Source organism: Pelmatolapia mariae, linkage group LG7, assembly GCF_036321145.2.
Source record: "Pelmatolapia mariae isolate MD_Pm_ZW linkage group LG7, Pm_UMD_F_2, whole genome shotgun sequence".
In the NCBI taxonomy this organism is placed as follows: Eukaryota; Metazoa; Chordata; class Actinopteri; order Cichliformes; family Cichlidae; genus Pelmatolapia; species Pelmatolapia mariae.
Genome location: NC_086233.1, coordinates 8,217,269 through 8,242,116, shown reverse-complemented (window position 1 = coordinate 8,242,116; position 24,848 = coordinate 8,217,269). Strand labels below are relative to the sequence as shown.

The 24,848-nt window shown below is 38.5% G+C and overlaps 1 protein-coding gene across 1 annotated transcript; it reads right to left on the bottom strand.

Moving 5' to 3' along the window:
• Positions 1–808: 808 nt before the first annotated feature.
• Positions 809–9,132, bottom strand: si:dkey-12e7.4 (uncharacterized protein LOC558132 homolog). Its single transcript, XM_063477727.2, has 6 exons — positions 8,921–9,132; positions 5,832–5,883; positions 5,333–5,520; positions 3,898–4,071; positions 3,404–3,514; positions 809–2,386 (listed from the first exon to the last, which is right to left on the bottom strand). The coding sequence occupies exons 1-6, from the start codon at positions 9,071–9,073 to the stop codon at positions 2,273–2,275; spliced, it is 792 nt and encodes a 263-aa protein (XP_063333797.1). The 5' UTR covers positions 9,074–9,132; the 3' UTR covers positions 809–2,272.
• Positions 9,133–24,848: the final 15,716 nt, after the last annotated feature.

Here is a 24,848-nt window from a genome sequence, read left to right as displayed (position 1 = left end):
GTAAATCCGTTGGGCATCTTTCTTCGCCTTTAGACATTAATTCTGATGGCAAAAGAACCAAACGGGACAGGCAGAAAAAAAAAAAGAAAAAAAAAAGGAAAAAGTGCACTAGCTTGAACTATTCTCCAAGCAGACAAGATGACTATGGGCAATGTTCCCTCTAATTTTTCATGTGTCTGAGCGAACACACAAACTCTCTGAGCGGTCCCTTGGACCACTGTGAGCGACATCAGACGTGTGCACTGTGGTCACGCCAGCATCGAATCCATCCAAGTTACATGGTTTATTAAAATAACCAAATTACAGCATTTACATTTATGTTAGACTACTTTTAATTAACTGCTTTAGCCCACTTACAATGAAAATTTAAAAAATCTTGTTCATGACCTGTGTAGTATGTTAACACTATTGGAAGTAAAAATAACTTGAACTCCAATTTTGAAAACACACTTTTTTTCTTTTTTTCATAAAGCTCTGACTTGTAGTATGAGTCTGTGGTCTGGGAGAGAGTCCTGTAACTCTGTCTGCCAAATACAGTATATAATGACCAATGTTGGGCAATTAATTATATAGTTACTTCTTCAAAAAAGTAACTCAGTTTGGCAAACAAAGTTTTTTGCAGCTATTTTTTTAAATGCAGCCAAGGCGTTTTTAAATAAACATTTCAAACTATTTACAGAACAATCAGCTGTTCTGCATCAAATTTGATGCCACACAAATTATTTGTGCCACTCCAAAAAATAATTTCTGTCCACTATGAGATAAAGGAGAACAACAGCCTGATACCTGCAGGCCTGACAACAGGAGATGTATCACTCCTGTAACACCTGTAACATTCAGCAGTCGCCTCATTGTTCTGACACACACAACAAAACTATTGACTACACTACACACTAACTACACAAGATTTGCGCTAAACGTCGCAAATCTCTCACATCTCAGAACACCGCCGTCACTCCTAAAACTTCCCCCCGTTTCTTAACAACTAGATGCCACATTGCCATATCATTTTTTGATTGGTCGACATGGTACTTTTTTCGACCAATAGGAAAGGGTGGGGGTTGGTTTTGTTTTTGCTCACAGGCGGTGTTGGTTTTCCTTATAAAACACCGTTTTTACCGTTTCTTCCCGCAGTAAATATAAACAACGACAGTATTCAGGAAGAAAACCAAACATTGCAGATATTTTATCATAACTCTGGTTTTACGTGGCCTATCAACACAATTTAAAAACTGGAATAAAGTCCACACTTTTCCCTTTTTCAATTGTTCCGTCTGTCCTGCTCACCTCTCCAATGGTTGTACACGTTGTCATTAACGTGGCTTCACTCCACATCAGCCACGCCGCTTTGCCAGCTAAAACACCAGTGTCGGCACATAAGAACGCCGTCATAGCCTGTCGACGACGTTGATTGGCTGCGTATATACGAATGTGAATCGCATCATTGGCTGGACTATGGGATAAGGTGGAATCGTTCTAATCCCATACGGGAGCAGACAGTCACTTACTGACTAACACTGCAAAACAGAATTGTTAAAGTTTTAATTTTAATTTCAATTCAGGTTAGATTTTTTTTGTGCGCAACACAGATTTTCTGTGCGCAGAGACCGTGCCAGCAGTGCGCAATTGCGCACGTGCGCAGCTTAGAGGGAACATTGACTATGGGCTAAGTAAATTCTCCATCCTAATACGAAATATTATCATACGGCCGTTAATCGTCATACCATGGTTTAAGGGCAAATCTACGAACTGCTGCTAACCTAGTCTCTATGTAGGATATTTTATTGGATACCTGTTGTACATGTAATCATTGTGAAGACACTGGTGGACCGAGAACCCATTTGCACCACAGCTGGTGTTGTTCCACAGCAAAACAATCCAAAAGCCTAATAAAGGTTATAAGCTAGTGAGGCAGCTAGACAAGTAGCAGATATAGTTTTTTATTTTTTGCCCCCAAAAATACACAGCAGGCCCACCCTGAGCGATGAAAAGTTCGTGGAGTTTGTGCTAACATTTGTAAAATCTAGTCTGTGATTTTCTCTTACCAACACAACATGCACTTCCCTGACCGCAGGGCTCAGTGCACTTTTTAAAGGGGACAGAGCAAAACGGCTTGGTAAAAGCTCTAGTAGATACGCTCCTATAAAGTGGAATGCAGCCCAATCAAAGCCGTAGAAACATTCATTCTTGCATAGTTAGAGTAAAAACAATAACCATTAGGATCAGTTAAGAATACTTAAGTCATCCTACTCATAACTGATGGACATCAAGTTCACCAAGGTATCTGCTCTCCTGTAAAGTTCAGAAATGAGCCATGGTCCTTTTCAGTTAGCCCTCCAATCACAGACAACATGGAAGAAATACTATCCTTGGGACTCAGTGGAGCCTGGAAAGAGATGGAGAGAACACAAAAGCAAATGAAACACACGCTTCTGTCATGATCCCAGGTCTGTTCTCAGGGTATTTGTGTGTTTTGGAGTGTTGTTCAAATTCATTCTTGTTTATTATAAGGTTAGGTCTCTCTTTGGGTCTCTTTGGTAACCATCTACATTTTCAGGTTTCACATCTTTTACTTAGCATTTTCAGTCTTTAGTTCACAGTTTGAGTTTCTATTTGTATTAGAGTTTATTTGATTCCTCAGTGTCTCCCTCCATCTTATTGTCCTGAGTTAAGTTCACTCAGATTTACTTTTTCTTTGATTTTCCATTTTACTTCGCTAATCACACTCCTTGTGTATTGTTTCTAGTTTAACCTCCTCATTTACCTTGACTGTGCTCAGCTGTGTTTAGCTTCTCTTACGTTTCTGCTCTCCTCATTACTTCATGTCTATTTTTAGCCCCAGTTTGCCTGTGTTCTTTGTTGCATCATAATGTGTTTTAACCATCCATCCATCCATCTTCTTCCGCTTATCTGGGGCTGGGTCGCGGGGGCAGGAGCCCAAGCAGAAAAGCCCAGACCTCCCTCTCCCCAGCCACCTCCTCCAGCTTGCCTGGCGGAACACCATGGCGTTCCCAGGCCAGCCGAGAGATATAATCTCTCCAGCGTGTCCTGGATCTGCCCCGGGACACGCTGGCAACTGTTGCTTTTATTTTTGTGCGTTTTGTATTTTAGACTCTTTTGGGGGTTTTTGTGTTAAACCAATAGGCTGTTGTTATTTTGGATCTGGACTTTATATAGTTACAAGCAGCAGCTTATATTTGAGTCCTTTTAACTACTATACTCCAATCCATGATGTGTGTTGTGTGTGATGTTTTTATACACACACACACACACACACACACACACACACACACCATTTACGGTATATATCACGTTGGTACAGCCCGTTAATAAGTCCAATGCATTCTCTCTTTCTTCCTCATTGAATATGCGTATCTTAAGGTCATTCAGAGTAGGCCCTTACCTCTGACCCCCCCATGTCAGTGCGTACCCAGCCGGGGTGTATAGCCATACAGAGAATCCCATCTGGCTCTAGGTCTACAGCCATGCAGCGACTAACCATGTTTAGGGCACTCTAAAATGACAAGCACAAACAGGTTACCATGAAACACAAAGAAAATGAATTTCCCCTTGACCCCTCTTTTCATACTCACATCACAGTACAGTTAACCCAAGTTAACTGATGTCACTTAGCAGTCTGTTACTTTTTATTATGCAATATTCTCTAATAACTCTTCTTTCCTTTAAGCTGGAAGTTGCTGGGAGCTCCTGCTAGCTGCTAATAGCCAATAATTACTGTTCTGAATGTTTTGTGCAACTCCACATTTTCCTCAATTCTCTAACAGTGGTTGAAAGTGCTAAGTGAACATGGCCCACACACCTATAACAGCAATATTAATGCGAAATACTCACAGCTTAAATAAACTGTAATTATTCTTTAAATCAGAGTAACAATACCTTGGATGTCCTGTAGGGGTACCATTTGAAGTTGTTGGCCCTCTCACCCCAAGCGAGCTCCACAGAGCCCAGCAGTGAGGTCACGTTAATAACCGCTGCCCTCTGGATTCCCATTGCAGCTGAGCCTCCTGCCCCTCCTCTGGATGCAGCTTTCTTTAGAAGAGGCAGATAAGCCTGGCAGAAAAAAGAAGACACACACATTATAGCTGGAAGCAGCAATAAAGTCACAGTTTATGAATGGTTTAAAATTATTTAAGAAACTATAAAATTTATATTTTTTATTTTAGTAGTTTAATATTTATATTTACATATGCTGTGTAACATGCTGATTATTATACTTTTAACATTTTAAATATGAATTTGTCAGACTGACACATTTCACACTGTATGTCTTTAGAGATGACGCTAGTGCTGCCCTCTGGTGGCAGCATTTCTATGGAGCGGGCAAAAAGCCACAATTCTCCACACACACTTTTTCAATTTTCTCAAACTTTACTGATGCTAGTGAAATATTCTGCTTTTATTTAATTATTATTTTTTACTTTAAAAAAAAATCAAAACAAAAAAAGAAAAAACAAAAATCAACAAGTTGAAGCAGAGATCAACAATGGGTCTCCAAAAAAACTAATAATACAGTCAGACAGCTTCAAACTGCTTGATTCTCCACAAAGCAACTCTATTTTAAAGCATTTTAAGACAAATGAGAGCTACACCCTTTTAGGTTTTTTATAGGTTAAAACAAGTTTTTCCTCAAATTACTGATTAATCATTCAGTCATTAAAACTCTCTGGGAGAAACAAAAAACAAACAAAGACCTAAGATGACATTTTCAATTTTGTTACAATCTGAAGTGTAATTATCTCCCAAAGCCTGCAGAGAGGGCTGAGAAGCAGACGTCTGCTCTAAAGTGTGTGATGTAGTGTTGATTTAAAACCACATTTACAACTTTACAGATGGTGATTATAGAAGACCTCCGGGCAGCAATTTGGCCTTGCACAGTTGCAGAAAGGGTTCTTTAACAGAAGCAAACTGTGTGTCAGGAACAATCTGCCATGCTGCCATGCTTCTGATCAGTGCCTGAGTTTTACCAGCACAGGAGGGTTACTCTGTAGTCCACCCTAAAATCAGCGGCCAACAAAATAATTGACTTTTAATTAATATTTATGACATTCAGTCTGCCCCAGGCAACAGGGTTTTGTTACTTCTGTCCATCAAGGTCGTGTCTTTATGTTGGCTTCCAGCACTGAGGAAATGAAACACTCATGGGTCCTGCTCGCGGCGACTGAGGAAAACAGAACGCTGGGCTCTTTTCTTTTGGTTATTTCACTGTCTGATGATGTAAGATGTTCCAAATAAAACTTTTTTAGAGCTACTAAGTAGCTGATTCAGAGCACAGAAGGTGGCAAGAGGCACACAATATACAAATAAAAATTACCTTAGTGATCATTAAAGGAGCCACAGTGTTGGTGTGGAAGTTTTCTATCATCATCTCGGCGGTAACAGAATGAAAGTCGGCCACCACGTTGATGCCCGCATTGTTGATCAGGCAGTTCAGACCTTCTTCTTGCACCAGCTTGCTCACCTCTTCTACAGACTTCTCTATGCTCTCCTGGTTCACTACGTCTAGTAAAGAGACATAAACTAATCAAAGCTGAACATATAAAAAATCATGCTACACTCGCAGCAACAAGATTTTGGGGGCTAAAGAATCATAAAAGGACAAGGTGATCATGAAATGTGGCTCAGATCTTAAATACAATGAATTGCATTAAGCCATGTGTTTGGCTGATTAGATATTTACAATAACAAGCAGTTCAACGGGTGTATCTAACAAAGTGGCCGATGGCCTGTCGTAAAGACTGTGACTTTGTGTTTTAATTTTTCATAACATTTTTCTGTCTATACACAGAAAACAATGTTCTTCTCAGTCTTACCCAAAGTGATTATGTGGATGTTGGGATGCTTCTCCGCCAGTTCTTGAAGTTCCTGTAGGTCAAAAGCACAGTTGGATAGCGGTGAGGGAGGATGTCTTGATCCTGTTTATTTCTATGTTAACTGAGGGGCGTACTACAAACCAAGCTCACAATAGCCAGAGTCTGTTTGTGTCAGCTGCCTCAAGAAAACCTTACCGGCCATGACGAAAATTGGTTTCCAACTTTCTCTGGTAACAAAGGCTTTCTGATTCAGACACTGTGCATATTTTCTGATGCAAAAGACCAATTTCCAATTATTAGCGGCACTTAGAGCAATGTGACAAATACACAGGTTGTTTATGGAAATTGCATTTCTTCCTCAGAAAATCCATAATCACACTCAGAGCATATTGTCAAGAAAAGTGAAAATGCATCAATTTCAAACCACCACCTTTGTGACATTTAAAATTCAGGCTCAACACGACTTGCTAAATCATAAATCCTGCTTCATAGTACAGCCCTCTGGTGACCATCAGTGTTTGCTCAAAGGAGGAGAATAACTGGCCAGTGTACTTTTTTTCCTTACTTGAATGTCAACATGTTTGCCTTGTCAGTGGAGTGTTGTTTGAACATGTCACCTAAAAGAAATGTTGCTGTATTTTTAATGCTGCATAAAGACACAAAAGCTGCTGATAGGATAAAGATACTAGAGATGGACCGATCCGATATTCCGTATCAGTATCGGTCCGATACTGACCTAAATTACTGGATCGGATATCGGCGAGAAATAAAAAATGTAATCCGATCCATTAAATATCAAAAAACACCTCACAAAACTTGCGACATGGCGTAACTCGGCTCATAACCGTAGCACGTCGGAGCAGTGTGCATCACGTAATAGAGCGGCTGTGTGTATTTTTAGCCTCGCTACCAAACCGGCATTTCATCTCCGAGGAAGTTATTCCAGAGAGAAGTAAAGCAAGTGTGTAAGTTCATCTCTGAATGTTCGTAAAGCGTTCCCACGTTAAGCTTAACAACCGATATATTTAGCGACTGCCTCTCTCTCTCTCACTCCCTCTCCTGTTGCTACTTCATGAAACTGCTTAATGATCAGCTGATCGGCTTTTCTGTCGGGAGTCCGTCTCTCTTCTTTGTTTTTGCCCCACTTTGCACCAGAAAGAGGAAACCAGCGGCTGAACAACAGCAGAACGTTTAAGCTTGATAAGCTGTTGTTAGAATGTATTTAATATTACTTTCTACACCAGGATCCTTTTCTACGTAGCTGACGGCTGGTAACTGTGCAGGGGCGGATCTAGCAAAGTTTAGCCAGGGGGGCCGATAGGGCATGAACAGGGAAAAGGGGGCACAAAGACATACTTATCTTTCTTATTCTCATTTAAAATGTCTAGCTTTTAATAAATAATTATATGAATCTTACACCCAAAGTTTTAATCTGATGTAAAATGTATAGAAGTCCATTACTGTATATAGTAACTGTTAAGTCTAATATACCCTAGTAAGCTATAGTACTTTTTCCTTTGGGAAGATACCATCTGTGCAGTTTGCAATTCTGTTGAAGAAAGATGTTGAATATATTTAATTATTCTTGAAAAATAATTTAATTCTGTGCATTTTTTTCACACTGCATCAAATAAAAGTTGATTACTTCGATTAAGCATCATGAGGTGGAGGGTGGTTCCCTATTTTTTTTTGCTGGGAGTTTGCAACCCTATTTGTTAGTTTGCTTAATATTTCTGCTAAGTACTCTTTAAAATACCAGAATAGGAAGGATGGAGTAGGTTTAAGTTTATTAGATTGATCAGTGTTGCTGAACTATGAAATATTTTGGGTGCAGTGTATTTTTTACATACAGGTATAACAGAATAGCTTTAGTGTTGTTGTTTATTTAAACTTGAGTATAAACTTATACAAAATGCAGCAATATATTAAAAAACAGTTTTATTGATTAAAAAACACACTATATCGGATTCATATCGGTATCGGCAGATATCCAAATTTATGATATCGGTATCGGACATAAAAAAGTGGTATCGTGCCATCTCTAAAAGATACAAAAGCATAATGACAAGTAACACAATGCGAGATCCCATCAGACTTGCTCTCTCTCACGCACAGATTCCACTATAACATACAGGCCAAAGTAATTTCCGATTATGTTACCCATGTATACTGAGATTGTTGCCACTTTTTAGATTTATATTAACAAACTCCAAAAATTTAGCTAAAAATAAAATTGAATTTAATTCATGTGGTAAGGACCCTACAATAAAATAAACAAAACCCCAACAATCAGAAGACGCCTTTTGGGCGTGCACTTAGCAACAGTGGGAAAGAAAAGTAGACTTTTAACAGGAAGACACCTCCAGCAGAAACGGGCCCAGGGACAGGGACCCATCAGCCGTGACCATTTTGGGGTTAAAATTACCATGACATTCACGCCCATGATAGGTGTATGGAAACTTCTAGGATGATCTTTTACTCAAACACTTCAAACATGGATCAGCGCTGGCGGAAACAAGTCTTTATTTAGCCTTTATCCTACACATGACAATGTTTGAAATAATCTTAAATTTAACATATTTTTGTTAAGAACATATTTTAATTAAAATTGTGGGTTTTTTTTTAAAGAAAAGAGCAATACAGTGTACATCACTTTTTTCTTACTTTACATCTTTTTACTAAAATGTGACATCTTTTTCAATAAATACCTAACCTCTTCTTTTACTTTACGAATAAGTTGTAAAACTTATGCGAAATGATCATTTTTAGCGTTTTTTTTAACCAAGTCATACTTTTTTGGAAGATATTTTTCTATTTGTTTTTTTAACTAAAGGGGGGAAATTATTCCGTTTCAGAGTGTTATATTCACGCGTCTGCACAGATGAGTCAAATACGCATGCGCCGACGGATTACTTAAACGCGACCAAAGCGATATTCACTGAAATACGAAGAATCACTGTTTGACTGTTCTCGGGAGTTAACTTACACACTTGTAATATCCAAATAGCTGTCTTTGGAGTGGTCCATCAGCTTTATTCCATTATTGCTACGCCATCAATGCACACACCGAGTTTCGTGTTGGTGTTTACCTGTGCGTTACCAGGGTTTCTGCACGTGGCTATTATCTTTCCAGGTGAAAACTGTCCACTTGCCAGACTGTCCACTAACTGCAGCCCGAGGCCCCGGCTGGCTCCAGTAATCAGCACAGAGCCGCATTTTTTAAAATTCATAGCAGCACTCATGACGGACTGTACACGTCCCTGTGCGCGAGCTCTTAGATAATCTGCAGGCGTCACGCGACTCCTCCAGCAGGGGGAAGGCTTGCTCCACTGGGGCTTGTGCTTCTTCTTCTTCGTCTAGTTTCATTAAATTGCCATCCTTGTAAGTTTCATTACTGCCCCCTTCTGGTTTTAGTTTTTCATTGCAGCCCACTGTTGTCAAATAATTGCTGCTGTTACTTCAATTGCTTTAAAAACTTAAATATGCAAAAAGTCACGCATGGCTCCACTCGCTTCTCTTCTCTGCCCACAGTTTTTGGACAATGGATATTTCTCTAAACCTGTAAGTTACTATAATTATTTTTAAACTTTTAATGACTGGCTATTTTCTACTCTACCCCAGTTCTTCAACATCACCTCAAATCAGCAGTTAGACAGCTGAAACTTGGACACAGTTTGGTGTTCTGCCAGGACAATGATCTCAAACACAAATCAAAACCGGTTTTGGAATTGATAAAGCTCGCTGACATTGAGCTTTCTGGACCATGACCTCAAATCATTTGAAAATTTGTGGACTATACTCTAAACCTGTTCTCAGGAAACCACAAAGTATAAAAGCACTGCAACAGTTGTGCCAAGAGGAGTGCTCAAATATTCAGCCAGAACTATACCAGAAGCTTGCTGGTGGCTACCAAAACTGTCTGGTAAAATGAATGGCTGCTTTGACCATGAGCCATTCCTAACAGCTAAAATGTAGCTTTAAATTACTGTCACATGCTGCAGTGCAACTAAGAACTAACCCAACAACAACAGTACCAACCTGATTAAAAACCAGCAGATTAGTACTGTGTTACCAATGGAGTTCTTGGTGATTGTGCTCCCAACCACCTTCAGATCATTAACAAGCTCTCCCATGTAGTTTTGGGGTGATCCACCACCTTTCACATGATCATTTTCATCCATGAGCCAAGATCTCTTGTAGGAGCTCCAGATCAAGGGCGGCTGACAGCTTTGTGCAGGTCTCTGATTTTGTTCCTGGTGTCCTCTGATGACAGCTCTTTGGTCTTGCCCATGGTGTAGGAGAGGGTGGAAAAGAAGAAATTGATTCTGTAGACAGGTGTGCTTTATACACATAACAAATTGAGATCAGGAATATCTGTAATTGATTAACTGACTGCAATCACTAATCTGTGGGAGCTAGAATTCTGTTTGGGTTGTAGGGGATCAAATACTTATTTCACGTATTGACATGCAAATCAAATTATTTCTTTGAGATTTTGGGTTGATGTTTTGTCTCTCTCCATTAAAATGAGATGATTTATTTCTTTGTAAGTGAGAAAACTTCCAAATTCAGCAGGGGAAACAAATAATTATTTCCCTCACTGTATGTAAATCTCTGTCAACTAAAAATGTGATGTCTTCCCTGAATTAATTCCTGGCTGTTGTAATGGTTGACAGTGCTAACAGTGACTCATTCCACAGAGTATTTCATTTTCTTCTGCTTTTCTACCCTATAATGGTAGCAGGAATGTATATAGCTTAACAGCACAAACACTCAAATAAGCTGATATTCTCCTACAAATGCCAGTGTGGCCACTGTGTACAATACCTGAGACTTTGACCAAGAATAACCTCACAAACAGAGCCTGGTAGTAGTTGGAAAAATAAAATAGAGGCATCAACACTGCAGACAATGAAGTTAATAAAAAGGAGGTATCTTTAACTTTCATTGCTTTGAAGCTCTGGATTGAACAGTTCCACAATTCACTGTGCAGAAAGCCCCAAACAGCTGTGTTTGCAGCAGAGTCATCTTTACTTAAGCAGCAAAGTGCATTTCTCAATGAAAGCTAATAATCCATAAGTTCAGGGATCATAGAGGAAAAACAAACAGAGTTCTGGGTTTTATTTAATCATTTTTAAGTTCAAAAAAGAACAAGAATATTAAACTATGGAAATCGAGGTGCAGGAGTGGGGAGGAAATAAGAGTTTGTCCCAAGTCTGATTGTTATAATAGACAGAAGTGCAGTTAAAAGCATAAAATAATTAATGGTGGGTAAATGTTTTAGGAAAATGTATTGCAATCAGTCACTACCTCTTTGATCCACACATATCTAAAAAGCTTTGTATCTTCCCTGCGATCCTTTGCCTTCAGTTTTGCTCTGTGTAAGGGGAGTAGACTCACCCATTTATGGCACACAGGTTCTGTGTAATCAGTTCAAAGAACTTTGTCGCAGAAATCTGCTGGTTTCTTTTTCTGGCTTGTCATATTTTGGTGAAACTGGTCAAATTCTTTCCTGGTAAACTCAGGAGTTTTACTATCACTAGTTTTTTTTTTCTTCTTTTAACTCTATTCTCATTTACATTTGGTTTGGTCACCTCTTTACTTCTCATATTGATAAGACTGCTACACCTAAATGAAAACTTTTGGACATCATTTTTGTACTTGAATCACACACATCGGCAAAAAACCACCCAATAACCAAAACATAACAAGTGCCAAATTACTTCTGCTTGGCAGAAGGGCTGTATTTCACTTATGTGCAGTGATAGAAACCCAAGAAAAGCCAAAGAAAGTCCAGACACTCTGGTTATGAGATAAAGTTAGCAATACTCATATGTAAAGTAGCAGTGACATGCTTACATTTGTTAATTGCCCCTTGGGGATAAATAAAGTCTTTCTGATTCTGATTCTGATTACATTGTAGACCAGGGCCCATGAGAGAATAGCAGAAATATCCAAACCTGCGTACACCATACAAACACATTGTCCCTACTATGTAACTTGCATGCTAGGTGGTCTAATGAGACATATTCCAGTAAGTAATTCTGTCTGCTGCCATTGAGTCTTAGATGGGGCCGTATCCGTGATCCTAAAGGACACACTTCCTTACACAGAACGTTAAAAGCCTGTGGAGCTGCTTTCCAAACTTCCCCCTGATTTTGTCATTCGCCATTCCGAGTAGAATACACACTGGATTACATTCAGTGTAAGTAGAAAAGATCTTATCTGGTTCATACTTTATAACCCATTACTGTAGTTCGAACTGAAAGTGCTGAAGCACATTCAAAAATTAGAAAAATGTGCAACATACCAAACACTTACATGTCTGCCTAGATTATAATAAATTATTTACAATAACGCTGAAGCTAAAATGAAGGTAAATTCTCTCAGAACTACCAATAGTTTTTCATTACTTTGATGTGAAGCTGGGAGGGGAGGGAGGGAGAGCCTTCAGTTTTCAGGCCCCTCTTCTATGGAACCAGCTTCCAATTTGGATTTGGGAGACAGACACTATCGCTACTTTTAAGATTAGGCTAAAACTTTCTTTTTTGCTAAAGTATATTGTTCGAGCTGGATCAGGTGACCCTGAATCCCCCCTTAGTTATGCTGCAATAGGTGAAGGCTGCTGGGGGATTCCCATGATGCATTGAGATTTTCCTTTTCACTCACCGTTCTCACTCACTATGTGTTAATAGACCTCTCTGCATTGAATCATACTTGTCATTGATCTCTCCCTCTCTTCCATCGCATGCCTCCTGTTTTCCTTCTCTCACTCCAACCGGTCGCAGCAGATGGCCCCGCCCCTCCCTGTGCCTGGTTCTGTCGGAGGTTTCTTCCTGTTAAAAGGGAGTTTTTCCTTTCCACTGTCCCCAAAGTGCTTGCTCATAGGGGGTCATATGATTGTTGGGTTTTTTCTCTGTATGTATAATTGTAGGGTCTACCTTACATTACCTTGAGGCGACCGTTGTTGTGATTTGGCGCTATATGAATAAAATTGAATTGAATTGAAGTTACCTACAGTGCAATAACTAGTGCCTTTATAAAAGAAATAGTGACAAAGCAAAAAAAAGAGACTGCCTAGCATATGCATTAATTTGCTCTGATGAACATGCATTCACACTCGAATGCTTATTAAAGCCAGTAGCTGTTAATGTGTTTCCTTCTACTTTCTCAAATTTACTGGAATCTATACAAGGTGAAAGGAGTACCATCTAAGAAGCTAATATTAATCACATTTAAGGGAATTTGATTCTACTGATGCAGTCGAAATATATGATTAGATAGTCTGGCCTTCATGAATACTGAATTTATAAAGGGGACTTACTCTTTGCATTCATTTAGTTTTCAAATATTGAAGCTAAGATGGAGGCGCAGCGATAAGGGTGACAGCACAGCTGATGGAGCTTATGCAGTCACAGCACACAGATGGTTTCTCTGGCAGCTTCCTAAGTCCAGATTTTCTTAAAGCTTCTGGTGCTTGGGAGCGGCAGATACTCTGGGTCTGCTCCAGGGTCAGTTAATTTGGAATTTGGCTGCTATGCCTCCATTTACAGACACATTACTTTGGCACCAAGCGCACAGTGCAAGTGATGAGGTAGTGGTACAATGTGTGGTGCAGAGATTTGCTCGTGGAACTGGAGAGTGTTAAGTGGCTTGCCTAAGCACACACAATAGTGCTAAAGACAAGACAACAGCAAGTTAATGGCTTATATTGCAGTTGGTCTGCCTGGTAATCAGGGACAAAGCAGAGGGACATGCAGAACATGGTGTTTCCATTTTGCTGGTTCTACTGCAACTTTATACATTTACAGACTCTAAGAAAAAACCTCTGGTAATGAATGACACAGTCCATGTCCACCAGAGTTGTATTACTTGAAACAGCTGCCTCTGAGCTATGCTGACTATATGAATGACCAGACAGTACTCTAATTATAGTTAGTGGACCTCAAATATTGAAAAATAAAAAATTTAGGACCACCCTCAAAACCCTCATCAGAAATGCATCAGAGTGTTTTAATTTCATTAAAAAAAAGATGGCAAAGTGACACAAAGGCACTGGATGTGAATGTGATAACCTGGCTGTGTCGCTTTAGGGCCAATAGCTCAGTGCAAGGCTCTCTTTAAAGTTTTAGTCTTTAATATGTTCAAGAATCTGAGCATGAAAAGAAAAACCTTAATGTAGTCAAACTTTTCAACTCAATCTACAGTTTAATTCACCGTGAAATTTCTGACAAAAACACAGGTCAGGTATTTTGAATCATCCCATACAGGGGGCATTTATAACTCTTTTGAATGCTCCGTGACATGCAGTGCTCAGGCTGTTTACTAAAGGCTCTTATATCTAAGAAGTATAGCAGCATGGCATAGGTTTGCAAAGTTGCATCTGACAACAGGACAAACAACGGGACTTCTGGAACAATGTCTTTGGACATTCAAGACCAAAATGGAGTGCAGCATGTCATGCAAAAAAATCAGCATATCAGCATGAACACTGCATAGCAGTTGTCACGCACGGTAGTGGAGGACTGAAGATTTGGGCTTGTGTCACAGCTATAGGACCTGGGCCCCTTGCAGTCACAGGTCATGAACTCCTCTGTGCACCAAAATATTCTAGAGGCGAATGTGAGATCATCTGTCCAACAGCTAAAGCTTGTCCAAAATTAGGTAATGCCTCAGGAAAATGATCCCAAGCAACACTGTAGAAAAGGGTGAACTCAAATTTCTTTACAGTGATGTGAGAGATTGATAACATTATACAGAGAGCAATTACTTCAAGTTCTTGCTGCTAAAAGTGGTTCTACTAACTACCAAATCATAAAGTCTACTTAGTTTTTTTAGTGTGAAAATGTTCATTTTCACATGACTGTATCGAATGAAATGTCAACATGTAAAAAGGGGCTGAACAGCATTAATTTCCAAGTTAACAACAGACACAGTGGGCTAAAGAGCTGCATATATTACAAATAAGGATTTGGTAGAAACAAAAAAACTAAAGCTAAAGTTGAAAATAAACAGAGCTAAAAAATATAAAATAAACGAACCTCTGAAACAGCAATGATAACATGTGTATTTTCTATTCACAGATTATTTATAGTTTTGATTGATTGAGTTTTGCTTTTGATTAAAAACACATTTTTAGACTAATTTATGGACTAAAGTAAAAAAATATATATACATATATATATAAGCCTATAACGTCTTCATCAGTGAGCTCTAGCATGGTTAGTTGGATTTAAATCTTTTAAGCCAAAAGTTTGCTTATTTACAGTTACAGGAGAAGCTCCACATTTATCATACAGATGTGTGTCAGGTGTTGGGAACATTACTTTCAGGAGAGACATTTATGAGCTATTTTTACCAAATAAATCTCTGTTTGAGCCTCATAATTAAGTTGCTGCATCCTATCAAGTAAATTGGACCAACAGTATAACTAATTGGTGTAAATCAATAAAATCCTTTAACACACACTGCAGTTGGCATATACTGATATGTTAACCCTACATAGACAAGAAATCAGTTCAGGGTGCACCCGGCTGTTTTACAACTACGATATCATGTTAACAATGTAAAAAACCACAATAATGATAAATAAAATTTAAAATAAACAAAAGAAAACAATAAGACCTCTGGCTTTTGTGAATAATTTATTTGAAAATACTCATCTATACAAAGACTAACACGTCAGCTCAGCACAAAACTGGGTTTAATGAACTGAGAAATGAATGTGAAAGGACAATTCTCCCAGTGACATGTAGCTGCATGTCATTTCACCAGCCTGCTTTTGATAATAATTTGAATCCTACAGACCAAAACTTGCACATTTTTTCCCCAATGAAAAATCGCCTTTTTAATCATAAAGAGCAGTAACCACTTATCATAATTATAACTTTATTGTAACATCATTATAACATTTTGTAGCAGTTTTTTCCCCAGTTGGAGCTGTGAGTCAGCCAGTAAAGAGCTGACGCATGGCTCAGGAGTGTATCTCCCATCAGTAACTTATGTCTGTTTTTGAATGTGTGCATGTGTGATTGATGTGTTTATGTGCACACAATAGATGACTCCAATCATGCTAGTGCCTGGGTGTAACACAAGAGTCTAGGTTGGAACATCCATTCTCAATCACTTATTTAATTCACATGAGCTATATTTAAAGACATCATAAATAAAATAACAGGGTTTCTTTCATCAATGAATAAATCATGACTTTTATCCTCTTATATTTTCCTATTTCTTACTCTTGTGTAAAACATAGTTGGCTGCCTTGGTCTTCATTACAATGGTTTATCACAGTCAGCTAGACGTATGAAAGAGTGTGTTTACATGCACTGCAGTATCCTTTTGTTATTCAGTCTACTCAGCTGTTCACTTATTGAGTTTGTTCAGTAGCCGGAAAAAATGGCATTCTCCCTTGCATTCAAAGGACTAAACATGACACAAGATTCAACAGTGTTTAGTATCCTGAGGGAAATGCACTTCGCCAGAACAAGGCAGAAAATAGTACAAAAGAAATCCCGGCATTTTAGGAAATCATGTTATATGTTCCCAAATGAGAACATTAACAAATGAACTGATGAATTTATAATTTGGAATTATCCATTTGATTTAAAAATGTATGGCTCAATAAAGTCTCCCATCTAAGATGGAGTATCATGTTTTATCTCACAATGACAGCACCAGTGTGCTCTCTGACTGAAATTAAACATATGGGTTAAGGAAAAGCACTGAAGTTGCTTTCCATAGATTGGCTCTTTCACACAACTTTAATATTACTATTGTTACTAGATATCAATGTTAAACTATTTGCCTATTACCTCATTTCTCAGTTTTTTGCATATTTGTTAAACTTAAATCTTTAATATCATTAGAATTTTTTTTATATTAGTCAATTGTACAACAAATAAATACAAAATGCATTTTTTAAATTATGATTTTATTCATTAATGGGAAAAAAGCTATCCAAGCCTACCTTTTCTTACATGAAATTAAGTAATTCCACCCCCTGGTTAAATCATGAATTAACTGTGATTAATTTTTTGGAAAGTGAAGGTCAATTTCACTAGCTATACCCAGGCCTAGGTGAAGTAAGCTAAAGATATCAAAAAGCAAATTATCATTCAACAATCTAAAGAAACAGCTGAGAAACAAAGTCAATTATATCTAACAGTCTAGAGAGGGTTAGAAGGCAATTTCTAAGACTTTGGGACTCCAGTGAACCACAGTGAGAGCCAGTATACACTAATGGAGAAAATGACAGTGCCTTCTAAAATTACTCCAGAAGCACATCAGTGACTCATCCAGGAGGTTACAAAAGAACCCAGAACAACATCTGAAGAACTCCCGGCCTCACTTGTCTCATTTAAGGTCAGTGTTCATGATTCAACAGTTACAAAGACACAGGGTAAAAATGACATCCACGGGGACTCCTGACCAAAAAGAACACAAATGCTCGTCTCACATTTGCCCCAAAATATCTTGATGATCCCAAAGATTTTGGGGGAAAATATTCTGTGGACCGAGGAGAGAAAGGTTTTTCTTTTTGGAAGGTTTATGCCATGTTATATCTGGCAAAAAGCACATCATACCAACAGTCAGACATTATATTATACTAATCATTTTAACATTATATTAGTCTGAAACACACCAGCAGGTCTACCTCTGAAAAGTTTTTATCACTGTTACGGTATTTGTGCACAGAAATCATTTAATTTTTCTCACTGAAATATGATACAGATGGACCAATTAGCAGATAGCTCTCCCAAAACTGTCAACATTATCTCAAGGTCCTCGGGAGAAAAGTTGTAATGTAAATCTCATCAAGGCACACAAACCCCATCTCACGATGAAGATGGGATTTAAAGCTGTGGCAAAAAAAAAAAAAAAAAAAAAAAAAAAAACTATGTAAAAGGAGTAAACAAAATAAAAGGTCATGCCACAGTGGCTACCACAATCTGTTATATGCTGTTTATGGTGATGTCATGTAGCTATCCTTGTAAATCTACTATTTAAGCTCGGATTTAACTAGCACCTGGATTCCTTCTCTGGGAATTACAAATGACTGATGATGCACTGGTATGATTAAAAACAAGTGGAAAAGTAAGAAGACGTCATGGTAGAAACTATAATGCAACACACTGTAAAGTAAAACCTTTATAGAACAGTGAGCTGAACCGCCAGCAATCATATTCTCATCATAAAAATATATATTTACATTTACCTTTTGTTGTCAGATAAGAAGGTTGTGTCATTTTAATTTGCAATTTCATTTTCATCGCTTTTTTAGCTAAAGAGTAAAGTTCATTCTGCGTGTGCCTGAGAACAGTCTGATTTTAGATGTAAAATCTACTCCCAGATGGTGGCAGAAGGAAGTACTTAGAGACTGTACCCAGGGATTGTAGATACATCCTGCCTTCTGCGTTGTCTTCAGCTCAGTCTCTTCCTGCAGGTTTAAACTAAATTCCAGTGTTTAGGCAAAAGGTACCAAAAAACGCAAAGATGATGTCTTTGTTTTGGATTATTTACACAATCCTGGCAAGGGACTTATGTTGTTCAACCTTTCATCTTCCTGAAGTTGTGAGTTTAATTAGATAGGGCTTCCAAGTTAAAGACTAGTGCAAAGGAATTTAAGGAGAGAAATGTACTGCTTTCAGCTTTTGTGAGGACTGCAGGGATACACCTGTATGCTGTGTGTGATAACGAGTAAATGTCAGAAATCTAAGCTGACTGCTTACTACTGAATTTACTACTGAATCAAAGACTCCCTTTGATTGAGACAAATGTCTGGAAGTGTAATGCGCTTTTTCTGTAATAAGGTCTTAAGAGCCCAATTAAACACAGTGAACTGGATTCCAGGTGATCAAAGTAGAGTTTTGTTGACCATGAAAAAGTCCTAAGAACCTTGAGTACCTACAGTGGCTTGCAAAAGTATTCGGCCCCCTTGAACTTTTCCACATTTTGTCACATTACAGCCACAAACATGAATCAATTTTATTGGAATTCCACGTGAAAGACCAATACACAGTGGTGTACACGTGAGAAGTGGAACGAAAATCATACATGATTCCAAACATTTTTTACAAATAAATAACTGAAAAGTGGGGTGTGCGTAATTATTCAGCCCCCTGAGTCAATACTTTGTAGAACCACCTTTTGCTGCAATTACAGCTGCCAGTCTTTTAGGGTATGTCTCTACCAGCTTTGCACATCTACAGACTGAAATCCTTGCCCATTCTTCTTTGTAAAACAGCTCCGGCTCAGTCAGATTAGATGGACAGCGTTTGTGAACAGCAGTTTTCAGATCTTGCCACAGATTCTCGATTGGATTTAGATCTGGACTTTGACTGGGCCATTCTAACACATGGATATGTTTTGATTTAAACCATTCCATTGTTGTCCTGGCTTTATGTTTAGGGTCGTTGTCCTGCTGGAAGGTGAACCTCCGCCCCAGTCTCAAGTCTTTTGCAGACTCCAAGACGTTTTCTTCCAAGATTGCCCTGTATTTGGCTCCATCCATCTCCCCATCAACTCTGACCAGCTTCCCTGTCCCTGCTGAAGAGAAGCACCCCCAGAGCATGATGCTGCCACCACCATATTTGACAGTGGGGATGGTGTGTTCAGAGTGATGTGCAGTGTTACTTTTCCGCCACACATAGCGTTTTGCATTTTGGCCAAAAAGTTCCATTTTGGTCTCATCTGACCAGAGCACCTTCTTCCACATGTTTGCTGTGTCCCCCACATGGCTTGTGGCAAACTGCAAACGGGACTTCTTATGGTTTTCTGTTAACAATGGCTTTCTTCTTGCCGCTCTTCCATAAAGGCCAACTTTGTGCAGCGCACGACTAATAGTTGTCCTATGGACAGATTCCCCCACCTGAGCTGTAGATCTCTGCAGCTCGTCCAGAGTCACCATGGGCCTCTTGGCTGCATTTCTGATCAGTGCTCTCCTTGTTCGGCCTGTGAGTTTAGGTGGACGGCCTTGTCTTGGTAGGTTTACAGTTGTGCCATACTCCTTCCATTTCTGAATGATCGCTTGAACAGTGCTCCGTGGGATGTTCAAGGCTTGGGAAATCTTTTTGTAGCCTAAGCCCGCTTTAAATTTCTCAATAACTTTATCCCTGACCTGTCTGGTGTGTTCTTTGGACTTCATGGTGTTGTTGCTCCCAATATTCTCTTAGACAACCTCAAAGGCCGTCACAGGGCAGCTGTGGAGCTGTTTTGCAAAGAAGAATGGGCAAGGATTTCAGTCTGTAGATGTGCAAAGCTGGTAGAGACATACCCTAAAAGACTGGCAGCTGTAATTGCAGCAAAAGGTGGTTCTACAAAGTATTGACTCAGGGGGCTGAATAATTACGCACACCCCACTTTTCAGTTATTTATTTGTAAAAAATGTTTGGAATCATGTATGATTTTCGTTCCACTTCTCACGTGTACACCACTGTGTATTGGTCTTTCACGTGGAATTCCAATAAAATTGATTCATGTTTGTGGCTGTAATGTGACAAAATGTGGAAAAGTTCAAGGGGGCCGAATACTTTTGCAAGCCACTGTATTTAGATTTGGTCACCAAAGGTAGGACCTATAGTATCCCTGAGTGAAGTGGCAATTGATCAAATTACATGTAGAGACCCAAGAGCAGATTTGGAACCTCCTAACAGATTGATGCGACCATGACTACACCCCTGCTTTTTAACACTAGCAAGAATACATCCCATGAACAGTTTTTTCCAGGCCACTCGTCAACTTCATTCATCAGGGTCTGATTTTTACCCAGGACTGCCAGCATTTACCCATTTCAGCATACATCCAAACAAATATAAATACATATAAATATTAACTGTGATAAAAAAAAAAAATAGAAAAAAAAGACTTGTTGGTTGTTCCATGTTTTTGGAATTCTTACATTTGCAAGAAAGCGCTTGACACTGCCAGGTTTCATTACCATCTTGCTGTTGGGTTTTACCTATGATGTTGATTTCATTCAACATTTCTGATAACATAATTAATTATTAATTTACAACCATTAGAAATCCAGTAGGAACATGTAAATGATAAAAAAAAAAAAGATGGAATAGCCAGAGCCCAATCCTGTTTGTGGTTACATATCAATGTGAGCTATTAAAGTTGATTGTGATTATGAGGGCCCGAGCAGCAAGGCCATAAGCGACCAGAGAGGCCAACTAAATATACCTCTACTCAAAAAGTGACTTACAGAAACGTAACTACGCAAATAAAGTATACACAACTTAACTCACAAACTGACCTAAACACAAAGACAGGATGATAACTTTTATAGTGGTTCGGCCAAACCATTTACACACACAAGGGGAAACCGAACTAAACATCAATACTATCTACGCACAAAATAACCTAGCTAAACCTAAAATACCCCCCTAACTGACAAGCACATGGTTGGTTCTCAGTCATCAGGCCTTGGCCACGCCTTTTGCTCAGACAGGAAACAGCCAACTCCCCAAACCAGGAAACTTGAAAGAAAGAGAAACATAATTAATATAACAGAATACATCTTAGAAACCAAACAGTGCTCTTATGTGCGTGTTTTGTAATATCACTGTTAGGCTTAAGTAGAGAAGTTAATGAATTATGTTACTGAAATACATGTTTAACTGCAAAACAAAACTAAGGTGAGTGTGTGGACTGATCTTACCAATGTGTGGCTGGTCACAGTGATATATATCAGTCATATATATCTTATCTGTTAGTTGTAAATATTGATCTATGTGTAAATCACGAAGCTAAATAGCTTAGTTAATACTAAATAACTACTATATATGATTTTGAACAGTATTTGAAACTACAGGTTAAAAGAGGAAAAAGTAAAACTTTCAACTTTTCGCTACAAGTGAGACACTTTAACCCTCACATTAATTTCAATACAATTATTATGCAGTGCAGTCAGATGTTTTAATGCTAAGAAGCAATAGATTTATAGTACCCTATGATGTTAGCTTATTTAATCACTTTTATTCGGTAATGCTAACTTCAGACATACAGTTAGGTCCATAAATATTCATACAGAAACAACTTTTTTTCTCATTTTTTTCTGTACATTACCACAATGAATTTTAAATGAAACAATTCAGATGAATTGCAGACTTAAACTGCAGACTTTCAGCTTCAATTCAGTGGAAGAAAGAAAAAAAGAGGAACTCTAAAGCGTGTTGAACACAATCCCTTCATTTCTGGGGCTCAAAAGTAATTGGACAAATTAAATAACTGAAATTAAAATGTTCATTCCTAGTACTTGGTTAAAAACCCTTTGCTGGCAATGAAAGCCTGAAGTCTTGAACTTATGGACATCACCAGATGCTGAGTTTCCTCCTTTTTAATGCTCTGCCAGGGCTTTATTGCAGCAGCTTTCAGTTGCTGTTTGTTTGTGTTTGTGGGCCTTTCTATCCAAAGTTTAGTCATTAATAAGTGTCATGCATGCTCAGTTGGGTTAAGTACAAATGACTGAATTGGCCATTCAAGAATAATTCACTTATTTGCTTTAATAAACTCCTGCGTTGTTGCATTTAGCTGGATTTGAGCAGACAGTATGTCTCTGAACGCCTTGACATTTCATGTCATCTTCATGTTAACTTTAATCAATATGTAAATTGTCCCACAAGGAATATGAAAAGTCTGGACCTTTAAATCATTAAATAAATCATTTTGTAGAGCTCCTCTTGGCATGTCAGACCACAGTGTTATCTATCTGGTTCCCACCTGCAAATCTGTCTTGAAGAAAAGAAAACCTCAGCACTGCCTGGTTTCAGTGTGGCCAGCGGAGTCCATCCAGACCATTTAGGACTATTTTTCTTTTACCGATTGGGACTTATTTCAAAATTTTTGCTGTGACTTAAATGAAATAATAGACTGTCACAGCATATATTAATTTCTTTGAGGAGTTGTTAATCCCAAGGAAAGTATTTCATATATATTTCCAAATAACAAACCTTTGGTGTCTAAAGCTTTGAAAAATATTATAGTCAGAGAAACATTTAACTGTAGTGATATTGTTCACAGCAGAGAGTTGCAAAAGCAGAGTTAAAAGAGAGCTGAAGTTTCCTAAATTAAATACAAATACAAAGTGCAGTCACTGCTGGGAGGCGGTTAAGTCCATTATGGGTTTGCAATCACAAAAGTGTCCAATTTCTTTGGGAGGCATATACGACCTTCAACTTGAAAATGATTTGAACACTTTTTCTAATTGTTTTAACATTCATAATTTTATTGAAGAATTTTGAGTATATGGATGTTTCCCCAAAACAGTCAGTTAGTAATATAAAGAAATCATTGGTTTGCAAATTATTTAGGGGGGTTAAAGAGAGGAAAAGTCCAGTCCTAGACAAAATAAACAGACATCTTCTTAAAAATTGTGTGGAGCAGTTGGCTGGGATTTTTTTCTCTTCTTTTCTCAAAGTCTCTTGAGTTTTGTAGTCCCCGGTACATTATTGTACCAGTGCCCAAAGTTAAAGCACCTAAATCTTTAAATGATTTTCGGCCTGTTGCTTTGACTTCCCTTGTGATGAAAACTTTTGAGAAACTTGTGAAAACTGAACTTTTGCATGCCACTTAGGAAAAATTAGACCCCCTCCAATTCTCATATAGAACAAGTAGGGGGATAGGATGCTGTGTGCACCTTGCTCTAGACGGTTCTGAAGTACCTCAATAGTGTACAAAACATTTCCCACTTGGTTTTTTTAATTGTATTCAGCCCCACATTTTAAGTAACACATCTCACCAGTACATTTAATCTGGATTCTGGCCTGATTTCTTGGCTTATTGACTTTTTAATGGCTAGACCTCCGAAAGTGAGAGTCAACAATATTTCATCAGATGTACTTTTATCTTCCACCGGTTGACCTCAAGGGTGTGTCCTTTCCCCACTTTTATTTGTTCTTTATACAAATGAGTGTCAAAGCCTCTACCAGGACAGATATATAGTCAGGTTTGCAGACGACTCAGAGGCTCATGAGTTGCTTGTACCTTGCAGTGAACCCTCTGTACTTACTTTCATGCAGTTGCTGTTAGTCTTCTGTTTATGGTAGACTTGGATATCGATAGGTCTCCTCCTGGAGAGGGTTGATGGCATGCCAACTTCACTTGGTTGGCATGCAAATATTAGGAGTTTCCCATCACAATAGAAAGAATTCTGCGATCATCAGCCACTGCTGTCTTCCGTGGACGTCCAGGTCTTTTTGTGTTGCTTTCTTTCTTACTCAGATGTACCAAAACGTAGATTTTGCCACTCCTAATATTGTAGCAATTTCTTGGATGGGTTATTTCTGTTTTCACAGCTTGCGTCAACTACACGGAGAGCTCCTTTGACTGCATGTTGTTTGTTCACAGCAAAATCTTTTAAATGGAAGCACCACACCTCAAATCAACTCCAGGCCCTTTATTTGCTTAATTGATAATGAAATAACGCCCACACTTGCCCATTAAATAGCCTTTGAGTCAATTGTTGAATTATTTTTGGTCCCTTTAAAAAAAGGTTGGCATATATTAAGGAGCTGAAACTCCTAAACCCCTTATCCAGTTTGAATCTGATGCCTTCAAATGAAAGCTGAGAGTCTACTCATTATGTCCATAACCATTATATAACTATAACGGGAATATCTTTTAGTAAACGGGTAAAAAAACCAAGTGTCCAATTACACATGGACCTAACTGTACATTATGTACACTGTACATAATCACTCATTACAACAATGGCATGCAGAAAAACATCTCTGAATGCTCAACAGGTCAGATCTTATAGCAGATGTGCTAAAGAAGTAGAAAACCACAAAAAACATTTGGATGGTAGGGTCAAAATGTGGCATAACCAAAATAAACATATGAGCCCTGTCTTGTGTCAATGTTTCAGGCTGCTGAGGGTGGTGAACTGGTGTCGGTGATATTTTCTTTGTATGCTTCGGATCCCCTCGAACCAAATAATCGTTGTATAAATCTTTCAACTTACCTGAAAATTGTTGCTCATGCCCATCCCTTCATGACCACAGTGTACCAATA

Excerpts from the sequence above, each read along its gene's own strand:
- si:dkey-12e7.4 (XM_063477727.2), bottom strand. The coding sequence starts at position 9,073 with ATGAGTGCTGCTATGAATTTTAAAAAATGCGGCTCTGTGCTGATTACT. Across the intron at positions 5,884-8,920 it reads GAAACCCTGGTAACGCACAG|GAACTTCAAGAACTGGCGGA; the intron begins GTAAACACCAAC and ends TTTGACCTACAG. Across the intron at positions 3,515-3,897 it reads ACCCCTACAGGACATCCAAG|AGTGCCCTAAACATGGTTAG; the intron begins GTATTGTTACTC and ends TTGTCATTTTAG.